This window comes from Ipomoea nil, unplaced genomic scaffold, assembly GCF_001879475.1.
Source record: "Ipomoea nil cultivar Tokyo-kokei standard unplaced genomic scaffold, Asagao_1.1 scaffold0987, whole genome shotgun sequence".
Classification (NCBI taxonomy): domain Eukaryota; kingdom Viridiplantae; phylum Streptophyta; class Magnoliopsida; order Solanales; family Convolvulaceae; genus Ipomoea; species Ipomoea nil.
In genome coordinates this window covers 480,126-498,963 of record NW_017617415.1, presented here as the reverse complement: position 1 = coordinate 498,963, position 18,838 = coordinate 480,126, and the positions used below count along the sequence as shown (strand labels likewise).

The 18,838-nt window shown below is 35.9% G+C and overlaps 3 protein-coding genes across 3 annotated transcripts; all 3 read left to right on the top strand.

Annotated features, from left to right (window-relative positions):
- The first annotated feature begins 946 nt into the window (after positions 1–946).
- LOC109180025 (agamous-like MADS-box protein AGL61) lies at positions 947–1,546 on the top strand. The gene has a single exon (XM_019329510.1). It carries the CDS (start codon positions 947–949, stop codon positions 1,544–1,546), a length of 600 nt encoding a protein of 199 aa, XP_019185055.1.
- A 3,345-nt stretch (positions 1,547–4,891) lies between these two features.
- On the top strand, positions 4,892–5,491 carry LOC109180024 (MADS-box transcription factor 23-like). Its single transcript, XM_019329509.1, has one exon. It carries the CDS (start codon positions 4,892–4,894, stop codon positions 5,489–5,491), a length of 600 nt encoding a protein of 199 aa, XP_019185054.1.
- Positions 5,492–10,397: 4,906 nt separating this feature from the next.
- On the top strand, positions 10,398–10,997 carry LOC109180023 (agamous-like MADS-box protein AGL29). Its single transcript, XM_019329508.1, has one exon. The coding sequence runs from the start codon at positions 10,398–10,400 to the stop codon at positions 10,995–10,997; it is 600 nt and encodes a 199-aa protein (XP_019185053.1).
- The last annotated feature ends 7,841 nt before the right edge of the window (positions 10,998–18,838 follow it).

Sequence of the window (18,838 nt, the reverse complement as noted above, 5' to 3'; positions counted from 1 at the left end):
GGTTGTCACTCAAGTCAGTGTGCGCATGATGGTCGGCCTCGAAAACCCAATCCCGTGGTCAAGTCGGGGAAGCTCACCGCAAAGATGACCCTGAGGTTGTCACTCAAGTTAATTAATGGGTGTCCTAGGGTCCACCCGAGTTAGAATCGAGAAATCCAACCTAGTAACACATGTCTTGAATATTTGCTATTTCCAAATTAAGGGGATAGGAGCTCGACGCCATATGTCTAGATTAGGTAATTACATCCCATTTGGAACCAATCACGTTAATTATCATCATTAAGTCAAGTATCATCATTCCTATTCCACCAATTCAAAATTACAATCACATAAACCGAATCCTCATCCCGTTGAACACTCCATTGATGATGAAGAAATTGCGGCTCCAATTCGCAATAGTGATGATCCAAGAAAATAGGAAACAAATCTCGTCACATCTACAACAGTTACAAAAAAAAAAAGACACTACTAACCCCTTTCAAAAAAACCAATCCGTGTCATCTTAGTAAATCAAATCTAAGTCATCCAAATAGAAAAAGGAACGAACAAGATTAGTCCATGAGTTCTCCATTAATAATTATTTTTAAAAATATTGGGTCCACACTTATAACGATTAAAAATCTAATACATTGTACAATGTAGAAGAATTATTAAGTATGTTTTAATTATATATATATTTTTTAGGAACAATAATTTTTTTTAAAACATATTATTACTAATTCTGGATCCTACATACCAACTCAAGAAAATTTTTATCCAAAAACTCTCCGGCAAACATGGAATTTATTTTGTTTTAATTTTGATACCATAATAAAAATTGCAACGAAACAAAAAAATATTAACGGGATGGCAACAACAAGAGCTATAAATACACGTACATCTCATTCTGCATTATCAATATACTAAATCCCAACATCTTAGTGTGTGAATTATATTTTCTCTGAAAATGTCAAGCAATAATAGAACTAGGAGGTTGGGTAGGGGCCGCCAAAGAATTCCCCTAGAGAGGATTGAAAATGATGTTCAACGTAATGTGTCATTCTCAAAGCGTCGCTTTGGCTTGTTCAAGAAGGCCAGCGAGATTTCAACACTTTGTGGTGTGAAGATCTTGGTAGTAGTTTTCCCACCAAATCAGGAAAAGGTTTATACATTCGGCAGTCCTAGTGTGCCTGATGTCCTAAACAAATACGTTGCTGAAAGGGAAAATCGTACAATAGAAACCAACGACACCGAAGAGTTTCTCCTTTCTCAGGAGGAGGCAAACATTAGAAATATGAATCATAGAATTAATCTGCTTGAAGAACAGATTCAACATGAAATGAATGTAAGTAAAGCTTTAACTGAAGCTGCAAAAGGTATGCCTTCTATCTCTAATCTCCCATTGGCAGAGCTACTTCCCTTGAAACAGAAAATGGAAACACTTCTATCTACAGTGCGTCAAATCCTAAACCAACGTACAATGCCAGTCCAGACGCCGGCCATGCCAGTCATGACTACTACTCAATCTGATAATGATGTTCTTCCAAGTGGTGCAACTCCATTTTAAGAAGCCATCCAAGTGGTGCAAGCCCATTTTAAGAAGCCATCCAGTAAGAAGACCAAATAGTGCCCGATTGGTTCTTAATTAGAAGGATTTAAAGATTTACTGCTTTGTTTTATTCTACTCTCGTTATATGTTGCTTTGTATCATTTTTTACGTTTATTGTGCTTTTATGTTATTTGTGATCATTATTATTTGAAAAAATTGGGTGCCATTATCAATATAATTTCTTTCAACATTATCATTTGTTATATTTATTTTGTTATGCTTTTCCATGCTGTCTATCTACATTTATCTGTTAAGAGGTAATTATTTAATTAATATACCATCTAATTTAATTTATAATTCAATTCCATCCACTTTTTTGTCAGTTGTCATTTTTGTAATCTAGAGAGTTTCACTTTACCTTATCTTATGAGTAATTTTCACGTGCAAAGGGCTTTGGGTGATAGTAACAATCTATTGCCTTATTTCATATTTTGCAAGCTTGGGATGCAGAAACTTAAACCAGCTCATATGAATACACAATTACCAGATAGATCTGTTAAGTATCTTAGTGAGATTGTTATAAGTAAAGTTATTCAAAACTATATTAGAAGAGCTTTGGGAAAAGGGTTTGAAAACTTTGAGCTCACCCAATATTTTTCATAATCAAACCTTTACAAAAATATATTTCCTAATCATTGGTAAAAACTACAAAGGAAGAAGAAGTACACAAAGGATAATGAATTAGGGTTAGTCTACACACCTAAACAAATTTATTTGTTACATTCTTTGTTAACATAAAAAAAAAAAAAATATTTGGATTGACTGTGTGCTAACAAGAAATAATTAGCTCGTAGATAGATTAAACAAACAAAACAATAGCCAATACGTCATGTGTCTCACTCTTGCAAAATTTTTAAAAGTATGCGAGCCTCTATAAAAGAAAGAACCATTATGCACTAGCCGAGTTTCAAGCCATATGAAAAGTGAGATATTTGTCATTTTCATATAATACATTTTACAATCTAGAAGAATTATTAAATATGTTTTAATTTTACATATATTTTTATGACAATAATTTTTTTAACAAATATTATTACTAATTGTAGATCCTACACACCAATTCAAGAATATTTCTATCCAAAAACTCACCCGCTAAAATGGAATATATTTTGTATTAATTTTTGTACCATAAAAAATTGCAACGAAACAAAAAATATTAATGGGATGGCAAGAACTGGAGCTATAAATACACTTCTCATTTTGTATTATTAATATACTTAATTAATCTCAACATCTTAATGAGTGAATTATATTTTCCTTGAAAATGTCAAGCAATAATAATTAATTTCACATGGGGAGTGATCCTCCTATAAACCTTATTAGGGAGTGACAACCTAGTCTATGTTTAAGGAGTTGATCAACCATGCTTCACCTTTGAGAAAAGGGGAGTGTGTGATGTTAAGAATACCAAGTGTCCGATGAAATGCCTCTTACACATTCTTGAGTCATGAGATCGAATGTCCTTAAATGTTATTCTAAGAGTGTGGGATGACTTTCGGAATGGCTTTCCTATCGTTATATGACGTCTTGTTCTTATTCATTATGATTTGGACCATGATTCAATTAATTCTATCATGGTACTTTCATTAAGAGCTTAACATATAAGCTCGAGCATGCTCCTTAACCCACACATCCTACATAATATTACTTTGACAATGGCAAGACCCCATTCCGGCAACTCTGAGAACTCACACAACATTAGCGTCACCCTTGATGGCAACACATTGAACGGGCCTGCAAGTTGGGTAGACCTTGCCCTTGGGACCAGGGGTGGACTTGAGGGATCACATGAATAACAACCAGGGTGGAGAGCCAACCCCGAGCCTCCAAACTCCGTCGCCCACCACACAACCCAGACATCCAAGCATGAGTAGTTGCAATCCAACGATTCATGATTGTACTCAATAAGTTAGTAGCGGGGCTCAAAAGCTTGGTTTTACCTAATCAAGAGGACCCTATCATAAGGGTGATGGGTGGGTCCATCAATACACAACCCACCACAACTCTATTCGCTCTGGGACTAAGGGTGATGGGTGGGTCCATCCACACACAACCCACCACAACTCTCTTCCCTCTGGGGCTTTGTGTGGCATGGACGAATCGACCCTGATCGACGAAGGATAGTCGGGCAGAGGTGGAATTCAACTCACCTAGGAGGCCGGGTCGACTTGGACGAGAAGACACAAGCTGAGGACGTTGGGGGCATGAAATCGATTGTTTAACTCGAGCAGAGTCGGCTTTGGATCGGTTGGGAACTTGAGTACCGACTTGAGATTGCTTAGGACTGAGACCGATAAAAAACAGGCCATCCCTAGGGAAGTATAACACGAAATGGACTGTTGGCCATGAACCCTAGGCCCAAGGTTGTTACTCAAGTCAATGTGCGCATGATGGTCGGCCTCGAAAACCCAATCCCGTGGTCAAGTCGGGGAAGCTCACCGCAAAGATGACCCTGAGGTTGTCACTCAAGTTAATTAATGGGTGTCCTATGGTCCACCCGAGTTAGAATCGAGAAATCCAACCTAGTTACACATGTCTTGAATATTTGTTATTTCCAAAGGGGATAGGAGCTCGACGCCATATGTCTAGATTAGGTAATTATATCCCATTTGGAACGAATCACGTTAATTAACATCATCAAGTCAAGTATCACCATTCCTATTCCCACAATTCAAAATTGCAATCACATAAACCTAATCCTCATCCCGTTGAACACTCCATTGATGATGAAGAAATTGCGGCTCCAATTCGCAATAGTGATGATCCAAGAAAATAGGAAACAAATCTCGTCACATCTACAACAGTTACAAAAAATAAAAAAGACACTACTAACCCCATTCAAAAAAACCAATCCGGTGTCATCTTAGTAAATCAAATCTAAGTCATCCAAATTGAAAAAGGAACGAACAAGATTAGTCCATGAGTTCTCCAATAATAATTATTTTTAAAAATATGGGGTCCACACTTATAACGATTAAAAATCTAATACATTGTACAATCTAGAAGAATTATTAAGTATGTTTTAATTATATATATTTTTTATGACAATAATTTTTTAAAAAAATATTATTACTAATTCTAGATCCTACATACCAACTCAAGAAAATTTTTATCCAAAAACTCTCTCGCAAACATGGAATTTATTTTGTTTTAATTTTGATACCATAATAAAAATTGCAACGAAACAAAAAAATATTAACCGGATGGCAACAACAAGAGCTATAAATACACATACATCTCATTCTGCATTATCAATATACTAAATCCCAACATCTTAGTGTGTGAATTATATTTTCTCTGAAAATGTCAAGCAATAATAGAACTAGGAGGTTGGGTAGGGGTCGCAGAAGAATTCCCCTAGAGAGGATTGAAAATGATGTTCAACGTAATGTGTCATTCTCAAAGCGTCGCTTTGGCTTGTTCAAGAAGGCCAACGAGATTTCAACACTTTGTGGTGTGAAGATCTTGGTAGTAGTTTTCCCACCAAATCAGGAAAAGGTTTATACATTCGGCAGTCCTAGTGTGCCTGAGGTCCTAAACAAATACGTTGCTGAAAGGGAAAATCGTACAATAGAAACCAACGACACCGAAGAGTTTCTCCGTTCTCAGGAGGAGGCTAACATTAGAAATATGAATCATAGAATTAATCTGCTTGAAGAACAGATTCAACATGAAATGAATGTAAGTAAAGCTTTAACTGAAGCTGCAAAAGGTATGCCTTCTATCTCTAATCTCCCATTGGCAGAGCTACTTCCCTTGAAACAGAAAATGGAAACACTTCTATCTACAGTGCGTCAAATGCTAAACCAACGTACAATGCCAGTCCAGACGCCGGCCATGCCAGTCATGACTACTACTCAATCTGATAATGATGTTCTTCCAAGTGGTGCAACTCCATTTTAAGAAGCCATCCAGTAAGAAGACCAAATAGTGCCCGATTGAATTGGTTCTTAATTAGAAGGATATAAAGATTTACTGCTTTGTTTTATTCTACTCTCGTTATATGTTGCTTTGTATCATTTTTTACGTTTATTGTGCTTTTATGTTATTTGTGATCATTATTATTTGAAAAAATTGGGTGCAATTATCAATATAATTTCTTTCAACATTATCATTTGTTATATTTAATTTGTTATGCTTTTCCATGCTGTCTATCTACATTTATCTGTTAAGAGGTAATTATTTAATTAATATACCATCTAATTTAATTTATAATTCAATTCCATCCACTTTTTTGTCAGTTGTCATTTTTGTAATCTAGAGAGTTTCACTTTACCTTATCTTATGAGTAATTTTCACGTGCAAAGGGCTTTGGGTGATAGTAACAATCTATTGCCTTATTTCATATTTTGCAAGCTTGGGATGCAGAAACTTAAACCAGCTCATATGAACACACAATTACCAGATAGATCTGTTAAGTATCTTAGTGAGATTGTTATAAGTAAAGTTGTTCAAAACTATATTAGAAGAGCTTTGGGAAAAGGGTTTGAAAACTTTGAGCTCACCCAATATTTTTTCATAATCAAACCTTTACAAAAATATATTTCCTAATCATTGGTAAAAACTACAAAGGAAGAAGAAGTACACAAAGGATAATGAATTAGGGTTAGTCTACACACCAAAACAAATTTTTTTGTTACATTCTTTGTTAACATAAAAAAAAAAAAATTATTTGGATTGACTGTGTGCTAACAAGAAATAATTAGTTCTTAGATAGATTAAACAAACAAAACAATAGCCAATACGTCATGTGTCTCACTCTTGCAAAATTTTTAAAAGTAAGAGAGCGTCTATAAAAGAAAGAACCATTATGCACTAGCCGAGTTTCAAGCCATATGAAAAGTGAGATATTTGTCATTTTCATATAATACATTTTACAATCTAGAAGAATTATTAAATATGTTTTAATTTTATATATATTTTTATGACAATAAATTTTTTTACAAATATTATTACTAATTGTAGATGCTACACACCAATTCAAGAATATTTCTATACAAAAACTCACCCGCAAAAATGGAATATATTTTTTTATAAATTTTTATACCATAAAAAATTGCAACGAAACAAAAAATATTAAAGGGATGGCAAGAACAGGAGCTATAAATACACTTCTCATTTTGTATTATCAATATACTTAATTAATCTCAACATCTTAATGAGTGAATTATATTTTCCTTGAAAATGTCAAGCATTAATAATTAATTTCACATGGGGAGTGATCCTCCTATAAACCTTATTAGGGAGTCTAAAAGTTTATAATTTCACATTGCATTTAAGCTTATTTTCCTTGTTATTTGTTATAATTTTGTCCGAAGTATCCTCATTTGATTCATTTGTGTGCTTATGAGTAATTATTGATGATTTAGATGAATTGAGTGATTTTTGGGGCATTTCGGATGCATGTAGAGTCAATGGGAGTCAATGAGAAGCTATGAAGATGGAGAAACACCTTTTAGAGCGCCAAATTATGGTGTGTTTATTGGTCTTGGTCATTTAGACAAATAAAGGCAAAAGTGGAGCAAAAGAGCAAGAAGTTGAAATTTCCGCACAAATCGTCCACTGCTCGGTTTTTTGATCATATCTCTGCGTAGGATTGTCCAAACCAAGTAAATTTTATATCATTGGAAAGCTAGCTTGAAGGGCTACAACTTTGATTCATTAACCAAAGGCTAATTCAAAGTTTTTGAGGGTGAAAACTGGCCTAGAATACGACCTCAGTGCACAGGCAGTGCACACTGCCTGTGGCCACAGGTCTGGCCACTGCCGTGGCCACACCCGTGGCCACTGGGCAGTGTGCCCTGCATTTCTGGCCACGGGTGAAGCCACGCCGTGGCCACACCCGTGGCCAGCCCTCTGCAACTTTTTGCAGCCCGTTTTTTACCCTTTTAAGGGGATTTTTCCACCCCAAAAGATATCTTTCATTACATCTTTCGTTTCCCTTTCATTTCTCTAGTTAGGGTTAGTTTAGAATAGCTTAGATTAGTGTAGATTTGTGGTTCCTTTCCATTTTCAAGCTCAAGAACATTGCAACTCTTGGATTTCAAGACTTCAATAGAGAAGTTTTCTATTTATCTCTTCTCTTTACTTTTCATCTATGCTTTCAATTACTCTTTTAATATTGTGTATCTATTGTTATATTATGAGTAGCTAAGTGTTTTGGGACTAGGATTTGGTTTGATTTCTTGATATTGATGCCTATTTGAGTTGTATTGCATAAAGGGGATTATTTGGGTGATCTAGGGTTGTTGTGTGAAATGGGTTTGTTGAGAAATTTGTGTATGATTGTTGGATCCCAATTATATGCTTGATTTGGAGTGTGTTTGTTGCTACGAGAGTAGAGCTTGTACACTAGCCACACATTCACACACTTAATGCCAAATACAAGAGTATTTCGGGTATTAAGGAGAATTATTGCCTTGTGTTCTTGCTTGGGCAACCTTGGGTTGAATTGCCACGAGAGTGGAGTTTAAGGTTAGGTTGCAAGTCCAAATAGCTTCGAGAGTGGTATTTGGACACTTTTGTGCATCTCACTTACCCTATGCCTTGTTTAATTCCATAATCTTGAGTACAATATTTGGCATCTTAGCTTGAATCAACCAAGTCCCAGTCCTTTGTTTTACTTGTCTTATTTGTAATTAGCTTAATCATATCAAACCATCTCCTTATCGATAGGTCTAGCTTCTAAAAGAATTGTTCAAGTTTGTGCTTAACTCCACTTTGCATCAATTCCTAACATTACAAGAGCCATCTCCAGTGGAACGATATCTAAACTCTATACTGTGATTTGATACTTGATGGATGCGTGAAAAACGTCCTCATCAGAGTGACAACCTAGTCTAAGTTTAAGAGTTGATCAACCATGCTTCACCTTTGAGAAAAGGAGAGTGTGTGGTGTTAAGAATACAAAGTGTTCGATGAAATGCCTCTTACACATTCTTGAGTCATGAGATCGAATGTCCTTAAATGTTATTCTAAGAGTGTGGGATGACTTTCAGAAAGGCTTTCCTATCGTTATATGACGTCTTGTTCATATTCATTATGATTTGGTCCATGATTCAATTAATTCTATCATGGTACTTTCATTAAGAGCTTAACATATAAGCTCGAGCATGCTCCTTAATCCACACATCCTACAAAATATTACCTTGACAATGGCAAGACCCCATTCCCGCAACTCTGAGAACTCACACAACATTAGCGTCACCCTTGATGGCAACACATTGAACGGGCCTGCAAGTTGGGTAGACCTTGCCCTTAGGACCAGGGGTGGACTTGAGGGATCACATGAATAACAACCAGGGTGGAGGGCCAACCCCGAGCCTCCAAACTCAGTCGCCCACGCCACAACCCAGACATCCAAGCACGAGTAGTTGCAATCCAACGAGCTATGATTGTACTCAATAAGTTAGTAGCGGGGCTCAAAAGCTTCGTTTTACCGAATCAAGAGGACCCTATCATAAGGGTGATGGGTGGGTCCATCCACACACAACCCACCACAACTCTATTCGCTCTGGGACTAAGGGTGATGGGTGGGTCCATCCACACACAACCCACCACAACTCTCTTCCATCTGGAGCTTTGCGTGGCATCGACGAATCGACCCTGATCGACGAAGGATAGTCGGGCAGAGGTGGAATTCAACTCACCTAGGAGGTCGGGTTGACTTGGACGAGAAGACACAAGCTGAGGACGTTGGGGGCATGAAATCGATTGTTCAACTTGAGCAAAGTCGGCTTTCGATCGGTTGGGAACTTGAGTACCGACTTGAGATTGGTTAGGACTGAGACCGATAACAAACAGGCCATCCCTAGAGAAGTATAACACGAAATGGACTGTTGGCCATGAACCATAGGCCCAAGGTTGTCACTCAAGTCAATGTGCGCATGATGGTCGTCCTCGAAAACCCAATCCCGTGGTCAAGTCGGGGAAGCTCACCGCAAAGATGACCCTGAGGTTGTCACTCAAGTTAATTAATGGGTGTCCTAGGGTCCACCTGAGTTAGAATCGAGAAATCCAACCAAGTAACACATGTCTTGAATATTTTTTATTTCCAAATTAAGGGGATAGGAGCTCGACGCCATATGTCTAGATTAGGTAATTACATCGTCCCATTTGGAACCAATCACGTTAATTAACATCATCAAGTCAAGTATCACCATTCCTATTCCCCCAATTCAAAATTGCAATCACATAAACCTAATCCTCATCCCGTTGAACACTCCATTGATGATGAAGAAATTGCGGCTCCAATTCGCAATAGTGATGATCCAAGAAAATAGGAAACAAATCTCGTCACATTTACAACAGTTACAAAAAATAAAAAAGACACTACTAACCCCATCCAAAAAAACCAATCCGTGTCATCTTAGTAAATCAAATCTAAGTCATCCAAATAGATAAAGGAACGAACAAGATTAGTCCATGAGTTCTCCATTAATAATTATTTTTAAAAATATTGGGTCCACACTTACAACGATTAAAAATCTAATACATTGTACAATCTAGAAGAATTATTAAATATGTTTTAATTATATATTTTTTTTTATGACAATAATTTTTTAAAAAAATATTATTACTAATTCTGGATCCTACATACCAACTCAAGAAAATTTTTATCCAAAAACTCTCCCGCAAACATGGAATTTATTTTGTTTTAATTTTGATACCATAATAAAAATAGCAACAAAACAAAAAAATATTAACGGGATGGCAACAACAAGAGCTATAAATACACATACATCTCATTCTGCATTATCAATATACTAAATCCCAACATCTTAGTGTGTGAATTATATTTTCTTTGAAAATGTCAAGCAATAATAGTACTAGGAGGTTGGGTAGGGGTCGCAGAAGAATTCCCCTAGAGAGGATTGAAAATGATGTTCAACGTAATGTGTCATTCTCAAAGCGTCGCTTTGGCTTGTTCAAGAAGGCCAGCGAGATTTCAACACTTTGTGGTGTGAAGATCTTGGTAGTAGTTTTCCCACCAAATCAGGAAAAGGTTTATACATTTGGCAGTCCTAGTGTGCCTGAGGTCCTAAACAAATACGTTGCTGAAAGGGAAAATCTTACAATAGAAACCAACGACACCGAAGAGTTTCTCCTTTCTCAGGAGGAGGCAAACATTAGAAATATGAATCATAGAATTAATCTGCTTGAAGAACAGATTCAACATGAAATGAATGTAAGTAAAGCTTTAACTGAAGCTGCAAAAGGTATGCCTTCTATCTCTAATCTCCCATTGGCAGAGCTACTTCCCTTGAAACAGAAAATGGAAACACTTCTATCTACAGTGCGTCAAATCCTAAACCAACGTACAATGCCAGTCCAGACGCCGGCCATGCCAGTCATGACTACTACTCAATCTGATAATGATGTTCTTCCAAGTGGTGCAACTCCATTTTAAGAAGCCATCCAAGTGGTGCAAGCCCATTTTAAGAAGCCATCCAGTAAGAAGACCAAATAGTGCCCGATTGGTTCTTAATTAGAAGGATTTAAAGATTTACTGCTTTGTTTTATTCTACTCTCGTTATATGTTGCTTTGTATCATTTTTTACGTTTATTGTGCTTTTATGTTATTTGTGATCATTATTATTTGAAAAAATTGGGTGCAATTATCAATATAATTTCTTTCAACATTATCATTTGTTATATTTAATTTGTTATGCTTTTCCATGCTGTCTATCTACATTTATCTGTTAAGAGGTAATTATTTAATTAATATACCATCTAATTTAATTTATAATTCAATTCCATCCACTTTTTTGTCAGTTGTCATTTTTGTAATCTAGAGAGTTTCACTTTACCTTATCTTATGAGTAATTTTCACGTGCAAAGGGCTTTGGGTGATAGTAACAATCTATTGCCTTATTTCATATTTTGCAAGCTTGGGATGCAGAAACTTAAACCAGCTCATATGAACACACAATTACCAGATAGATCTGTTAAGTATCTTAGTGAGATTGTTATAAGTAAAGTTGTTCAAAACTATATTAGAAGAGCTTTGGGAAAAGGGTTTGAAAACTTTGAGCTCACCCAATATTTTTTCATAATCAAACCTTTACAAAAATATATTTCCTAATCATTGGTAAAAACTACAAAGGAAGAAGAAGTACACAAAGGATAATGAATTAGGGTTAGTCTACACACCAAAACAAATTTTTTTGTTACATTCTTTGTTAACATAAAAAAAAAAAATTATTTGGATTGACTGTGTGCTAACAAGAAATAATTAGTTCTTAGATAGATTAAACAAACAAAACAATAGCCAATACGTCATGTGTCTCACTCTTGCAAAATTTTTAAAAGTAAGAGAGCGTCTATAAAAGAAAGAACCATTATGCACTAGCCGAGTTTCAAGCCATATGAAAAGTGAGATATTTGTCATTTTCATATAATACATTTTACAATCTAGAAGAATTATTAAATATGTTTTAATTTTACATATATTTTTATGACAATAAATTTTTTTACAAATATTATTACTAATTGTAGATGCTACACACCAATTCAAGAATATTTCTATCCAAAAACTCACCCGCTAAAATGGAATATATTTTTTATTAATTTTTATACCATAAAAAATTGCAACAAAACAAAAAATATTAAAGGGATGGCAAGAACAGGAGCTATAAATACACTTCTCATTTTGTATTATCAATATACTTAATTAATCTCAACATCTTAATGAGTGAATTATATTTTCCTTGAAAATGTCAAGCAATAATAATTAATTTCACATGGGGAGTGATCCTCCTATAAACCTTATTAGGGAGTGACAACCTAGTCTAAGTTTAAGGAGTTGATCAACCATGCTTCACCTTTGAGAAAAGGGGAGTGTGTGATGTTAAGAATACCAAGTGTTCGACGAAATGCCTCTTACACATTCTTGAGTCATGAGATCGAATGTCCTTAAATGTTATTCTAAGAGTGTGGGATGACTTTCAGAAAGGCTTTCCTATCGTTATATGACGTCTTGTTCTTATTCATTATGATTTGGTCCATGATTCAATTAATTCTATCTTGGTACTTTCATTAAGAGCTTAACATATAAGCTCGAGCATGCTCCTTAATCCACACATCCTACAAAATATTACTTTGACAATGGCAAGACCCCATTCCCGCAACTCTGAGAACTCACACAACATTGGTGCTTGGTTATTGGCTTGAGAATGGAACTTGTGTGGAATGCTAAGATAATTCTTGAAACAAGTTGTGTTGTGTCGAGTCGGATTGTGGTTTGTTAAGTTGTGCACAGTGGGAGTATGATCAACTTCAGTACTATATTGGTGGTTTAGTCCTTGTTTTTGCTTGAGGACAAGCAAAGGTTTAAGTGTGGGGGAGTTGATAAGAGTCTAAAAGTTTATAATTTCACATTGCATTTAAGCTTATTTTCCTTGTTCTTTGTTATAATTTTGTCCGAAGTATCATCATTTGATTCATTTGTGTGCTTATGAGTAATTCTTGATGATTTAGATGAATTGAGTGATTTTTGGGGCATTTCGGATGCATGTAGAGTTAATGGGAGTCAATCAGAAGCTATGAAGATGGAGAAACAACTTTTAGAGAGCCAAATTATGGTGTGTTTATTGGTCTTGGTCATTTGGACAAATAAAGGCAAAAGTGGAGCAAAAGAGCAAGAAGTTGAAATTTCCGCACAAATCGTCCACTGCTCAGTTTTGTGATCATATCTCTGCGTAGGAATGTCCAAACCAAGTGAATTTTATATCATTGGAAAGCTAACTTGAAGGGCTACAACTTTGATTCAAGCACCAAAGACTAATTCAAAGATTTTGAGGGTAAAAAATGGCCTAGAAGACGACCTCAGTGCACAGGCAGTGCACACTGCCTGTGGCCACGGGTCTGGCCACGGCCGTGGCCACACCCGTGGCCAGCCCTCTGCAACTTTTTGCAGCCCGTTTTTTACCCTTTTAAGGGGATTTTTCCACCCCAAAAGATATCTTTCATTACATCTTTCATTTCCCTTTCATTTCTCTAGTTAGGGTTAGTTTAGAATAGCTTAGATTAGTGTAGATTTGTGTTTCCTTTTCATTTCCAAGCTCAAGAACATTACAAATCTTGGATTTCAAGGCTTCAATAGAGAAGTTTTCTTATTCATCTCTTCTCTTTACTTTTCATCTATGCTTTCAATTTCTCTTTTAATATTGTGTATCTATTGTTATATTATGAGTAGCTAAGTGTTTTGGGACTAGGATTTGGTTTGATTTCTTGCTATTGATGCCTATTTGAGTTGTATTGCATAAAGGGGATTATTTGGGTGATCTAGGGTTGTTGTGTGAAATGGGTTTGTTGAGAAATTTGTGTATGATTGTTGGATCCCAATTATATATATGCTTGATTTGGAGTGTGTTTGTTGCTACGAGAGTAGAGCTTGTACACTAGCCACACATTCACACACTTAATACCCAATACGAGAGTATTTTGGGTGTTAAGGGGAATCTTTGCCCTGTGTTCTTGTTTGGGCATCCTTGGGTTGAATTGTCACGAGAGTGGAGTTCAATATGAGGTTGCAAGTCCAAATAGCTACGAGAGTGGTATTTGGACACTTTTGTGCATCTCACTTACCCTATGCCTTGATTTAATTCCCTAATCCTTAGTACAATATTTGGCATCTTAGCTTGAATCAACCAAATCCCGGTCCTTTGTTTTACTTGTCCTTTTTTTTATTAGCCTAATCATATCAAACCATCTCCCTATCGATAGGTCTAGCTTCTAAAAGGGTAGTTTTAGCTTGTGCTTAACTCCACTTTACATCATTCCTAACATTACAAGAGCCATCTCCAGTGGAACGATATCTAAACTCTATACTGTGATTTGATACTTGATGGATGCGTGAAAAAACGTCCTCATCAAATTTGGCGCCGTTGCCGGGGATGGCTTGGTTTTTATTGTTTTGTGGTAGTTAACATTGGTGAATAACTATTCTAGGAGACTAGACCATTTTTTTTCCTTTGTTTTTAATTGCTTTATGTGCTCAAGTGCTAATTGCTCAAATATGTATGGGTATGAGTTTCAAAGATCCTTACCACCATTCCAAATTCCTCCTTATGGATACGAAATGAATTGGAATATGAGCCAAACATATGGAGGAATGGAACAACAAGAACCACATCTCAATCTTGCCTACATGAATTAAGAAGCTTTTCAAGGAGGCACACCACCATTTACTATGCCACAACCTTTATGGTGCACCATTTGTGGAGGAGCACATGATGCCAAAAATTGCTATACATTGGCTCCTAACTACCAACATTTGTGCCAATTTCAAGAGCCCTCTTACCAAGAGCCTCAACAAGGATTTGAATCCCTTGATCAAGAGCCCGAGATGATGTCCAAGTTGATGAGTTTGATAATGCAAACGTCTTCACGAGTGGATGAGTTACAAACTCAATCGGAAAACATGATGGCTCAAGTACAAAGTTGGGCAACTCAAGAGCCAATTCAAGATTCATTGTCCAACGAAGAGGTTCAACAAGAGTTTCCCTTATCTAATGAAGGGGATGAGGTTGATGGAGATGAGAATGTAAGGGAAAATCTTGAAAATGAAGTGCTTGAGGAGTGTCTTGAATCCAACCATTTGAATGAGAAAGAAGACAAGATTGAGACTCAAATTGAGATTCAAGATGATGGTGGCAAGGAATTTTTGCAAAGCACCCCATTTGAAGAAGAAGTTAATGAGAGTGAAGTTGATAACATGCACGGTGAATTTGATGAATGCTCTCCAATGAATGATACTCTCATTAGTGAAGACTTTAGAAGAGTGTGGGAACCGGGAGGAGTTGATGTTCTTGAAAGTGGAGGCCCGCATTAGCCTATATTTGAATCAAAGGATTCCCACTTCTTATTGGTGCATGAGAAAGATCCAAGACTCTCCTTATTTGCAAATGAAAAGGAAAGTCAAGAAGAGAAAAGAAGTGAAGACCAAGAAAATGATCAAGCTCTTGAGTATTATCAAGCCCCAATCTTTAGGAAGAAGACCTCATTTGATTTATGGATAAAAAAAAGGATTTGAGGAAGGAATATTCTTGGAGTTTGATTTGGATGAGCTTGGTGTCTTAAACTTTCAAGTGGTGAAGATGAGCTTAATGGAATTTATTGATGGCCACCACTTGAAGAAATACCTAGAAGAAAAGGTTGATAGAAAGATGGGAATTTTTCTCCTTCAATCCATTGATGGTTGAACACTTGAGAGGTTGAGTCGAGCTAGCGACGTTAAACTTAGCGCTTCATGGGAGGCACCCCATGTTATCTTTCACTTTATTGCATTTTATCTTATTTTTTCTTTATATTTTGAATTTTGATTTATTATGCTTTCACTTGTGCTTTCATGTGTATATTCCCTTGACTCTAGGAGTGACACTAAGGAGTATGCTCAATTCCAAGAAGGCTTCATGATGATTCTTTGGCACAAGAAGATTCATTAGGGGAGTCTCATCTACCTTCTCTACTTTCTTTAAATGTGTTTAGTGCTTTACTTAATGTAGATAGTAGAGATTGTGCTCCTTGTGCTTATTGTGCCACCATTTTCTCCCCTCGTGCTTTATTTTCTTTCACATCGAGGACGATGTAGCCTTTAAGTGTGGGGGAGGGGATAATTTGGGTCTTTTCTAAAAAAAATTGAACTAAAAAAAATTGAACTTTTTGAAACCTTGCTTGGATGACTCATTGTGCTTTGCGTTGAATAAATTGCCTTTATATACTTGAATTTGTGATTACTCCCGTTTGTTGGTTTGTGGTTTGCTTGGTGGAACTTGTTACAATGCAACTTGTGATTGATGAGTCAAGGTGTAACACATGATTGATCTATTCCCTTGCCAATGACTTTGTTAACCACCTAATAATTGAATAAATTCTTGATCTTGTGTGTTGTGCATTGCTAGTGAAGGCTTATGTGAGATTCCGGTAATGGTTGTTTTGCTAGAACTTGCCTCATTACTCTCTAAGTGAAATCTAAGATTTGCATGTTTTGAAATGATTTAGGCCATTTTTGTTTAGACCAAGCTTTTAAGCCTACCTTTGTACACATATGTTTACCCCTAGTTGTCCCCGTTGAGCCTTTTCTATTTGTTCAATAAGTGCTAAGCACCTAATCCCCTTTGTGTTTGTTCTTCTTGTGTTAACCCTTGTCATTTAACCCTTAAACCTTAGCCAAAATATTTCCCTCCACCCTTGAGAGAATAGTGCACTTGTTCTTTTTGTTGGAAGTGATTCTTTTTCTTTTTGGAGCTTGTTTTGTTAGCAACACTCTCTATAATGTTATCTTACTGTGATGGTCTAGATTTATTGAAAAAGTATCTTTGTTGATTTGAAAAAAAAAAAAAAAAGAGAAAAAAAAAAGAGAAAAAAATGATGAGAAAATTGGAAAAAAAAAAAGTCACAAAAATGTTGAAAAGAGATGAAGAAATGAAAAAGAAGTTCAATAAAAGTTTGATAGTTTGCTTTGAAAATTGTTCTTAACCTCCACTACTTTAGAGTGTTGTTTTGTGTTTAGTTGTTAGTTGCCCCTTAGTTCTTTGATGTCATATCTCTTCCAATCTCAATTGTGAATAAGTGCAAAGTTCTCTCTTTTGTTTGATTTCCTTACCCCTTCTTTGTCAACCATTCACCCTTAGCCTCATTACAAGCCTAATAAAAGTCCTACTTGATCTTAGCATGAAATCTTAGAGTTGAACTAGTGGGAGTATGAAGGGCAAGCCTATGGAATCTCATTCAAAAAGCCAAGTTTTGCATAATCTCAACTTAGTATTTGTGCACACCTGATCCTCACGTTCTATAATAATCTTGGTGCTTGGTTATTGGCTTGAGAATGGAACTTGTGTGGAATGCTAAGATAATTCTTGAAACAAGTTGTGTTGTGTCGAGTCGGATTGTGGTTTGTTAAGTTGTGCACAGTGGGAGTATGATCAACTTCAGTACTATATTGGTGGTTTAGTCCTTGTTTTTGCTTGAGGACAAGCAAAGGTTTAAGTGTGGGGGATGAAAAAGCCCGTGTATCTTGAAATCAATTTAACTCTAAGGATTCTACTTGATTTTATGTTACGAGACAATTTCGCTGTTTAATTAAATCAATTTAATTGACATATAAATAACGAAATTGAAAGCATAAATAAAGTAAAGACACAGTAGATTGTTACGCAGTTCGGAGCTCCTTCTCCTACGCCTGCGGGGCAACCCACGTCTGCCCAATCCACTAGATGTTCACCACAGAGTATTACAAGAGGTAACTATAAACGGCTCACAGCCTTTACCACTACAACTCTTCTAAAACACCTACTTAGGACTGAACCGTGCATGCCATAAACATCTTTGGTGTAGCACTTCAGCTGTCACAGGTACTGATTTGTAGTACAGGTTTAAATCACAAATAATATAATCAATATTAAAGCAGTAATGTAGGAAGCTTGCGTATGGATTCAGAATTTCAGAAAATGGCAACTTCCTCTTTCATTTTCCCTTCCTTATATACTGTACGTAGCTTCCATTTCACCATGCCTTGATTATAGCTTTCACATGTGGCTTGAATTCTTCTCAACCACATCTTCTTTAAACTTGAGATCTTCAGACTTGCTCTTTGTCCAACTTCTTTAACAATAAATCTCCACCACACATTTTAGCTTGGTCCAAAATACTAATTACAATTCATGCTAATTAACACTACATATTAATAAAATAAACTAATAAATTAGCCAATCTAATGTGTACTATGTTGTACACTTACAATCTCCCCCTTTGGCAATTTATTTGGTAAAACAATAGTATCATTATACTTTGGGAAAAAGAAACGAATATATTTTATTAACATCTCATAGTATACGTACTGAACATATAAAGAAAATTAAATATGCAATTTCAAATCTTTTAGGACCTGACCAAGGCTTATTTGTGTGTGGAATTTTATTTTGGACCTTAGTTGATGTTGACTCACATGCTTCATCCAATTAATAAATAGTGAATCGTGCACGAATTAGTGTTGTATCAAACATACCATATATGCCACGCTTTCCATACTGTAATTTGAATTACTCCCCCTAACTTGGAGCTTTCCTTTCTTCATATGCATTCCAATTAAAACCAATTCATACCATGCAGTCAACATACCAAATATCTCAAGACATTCATACTTAAGTCATTCATAGCAATTCATACCAAAGTTGCAGTTAACATACCAAAAATACCAAGATATTCATAGCAATTCATACCAAAATTATTAACATCCATACCAAAAAC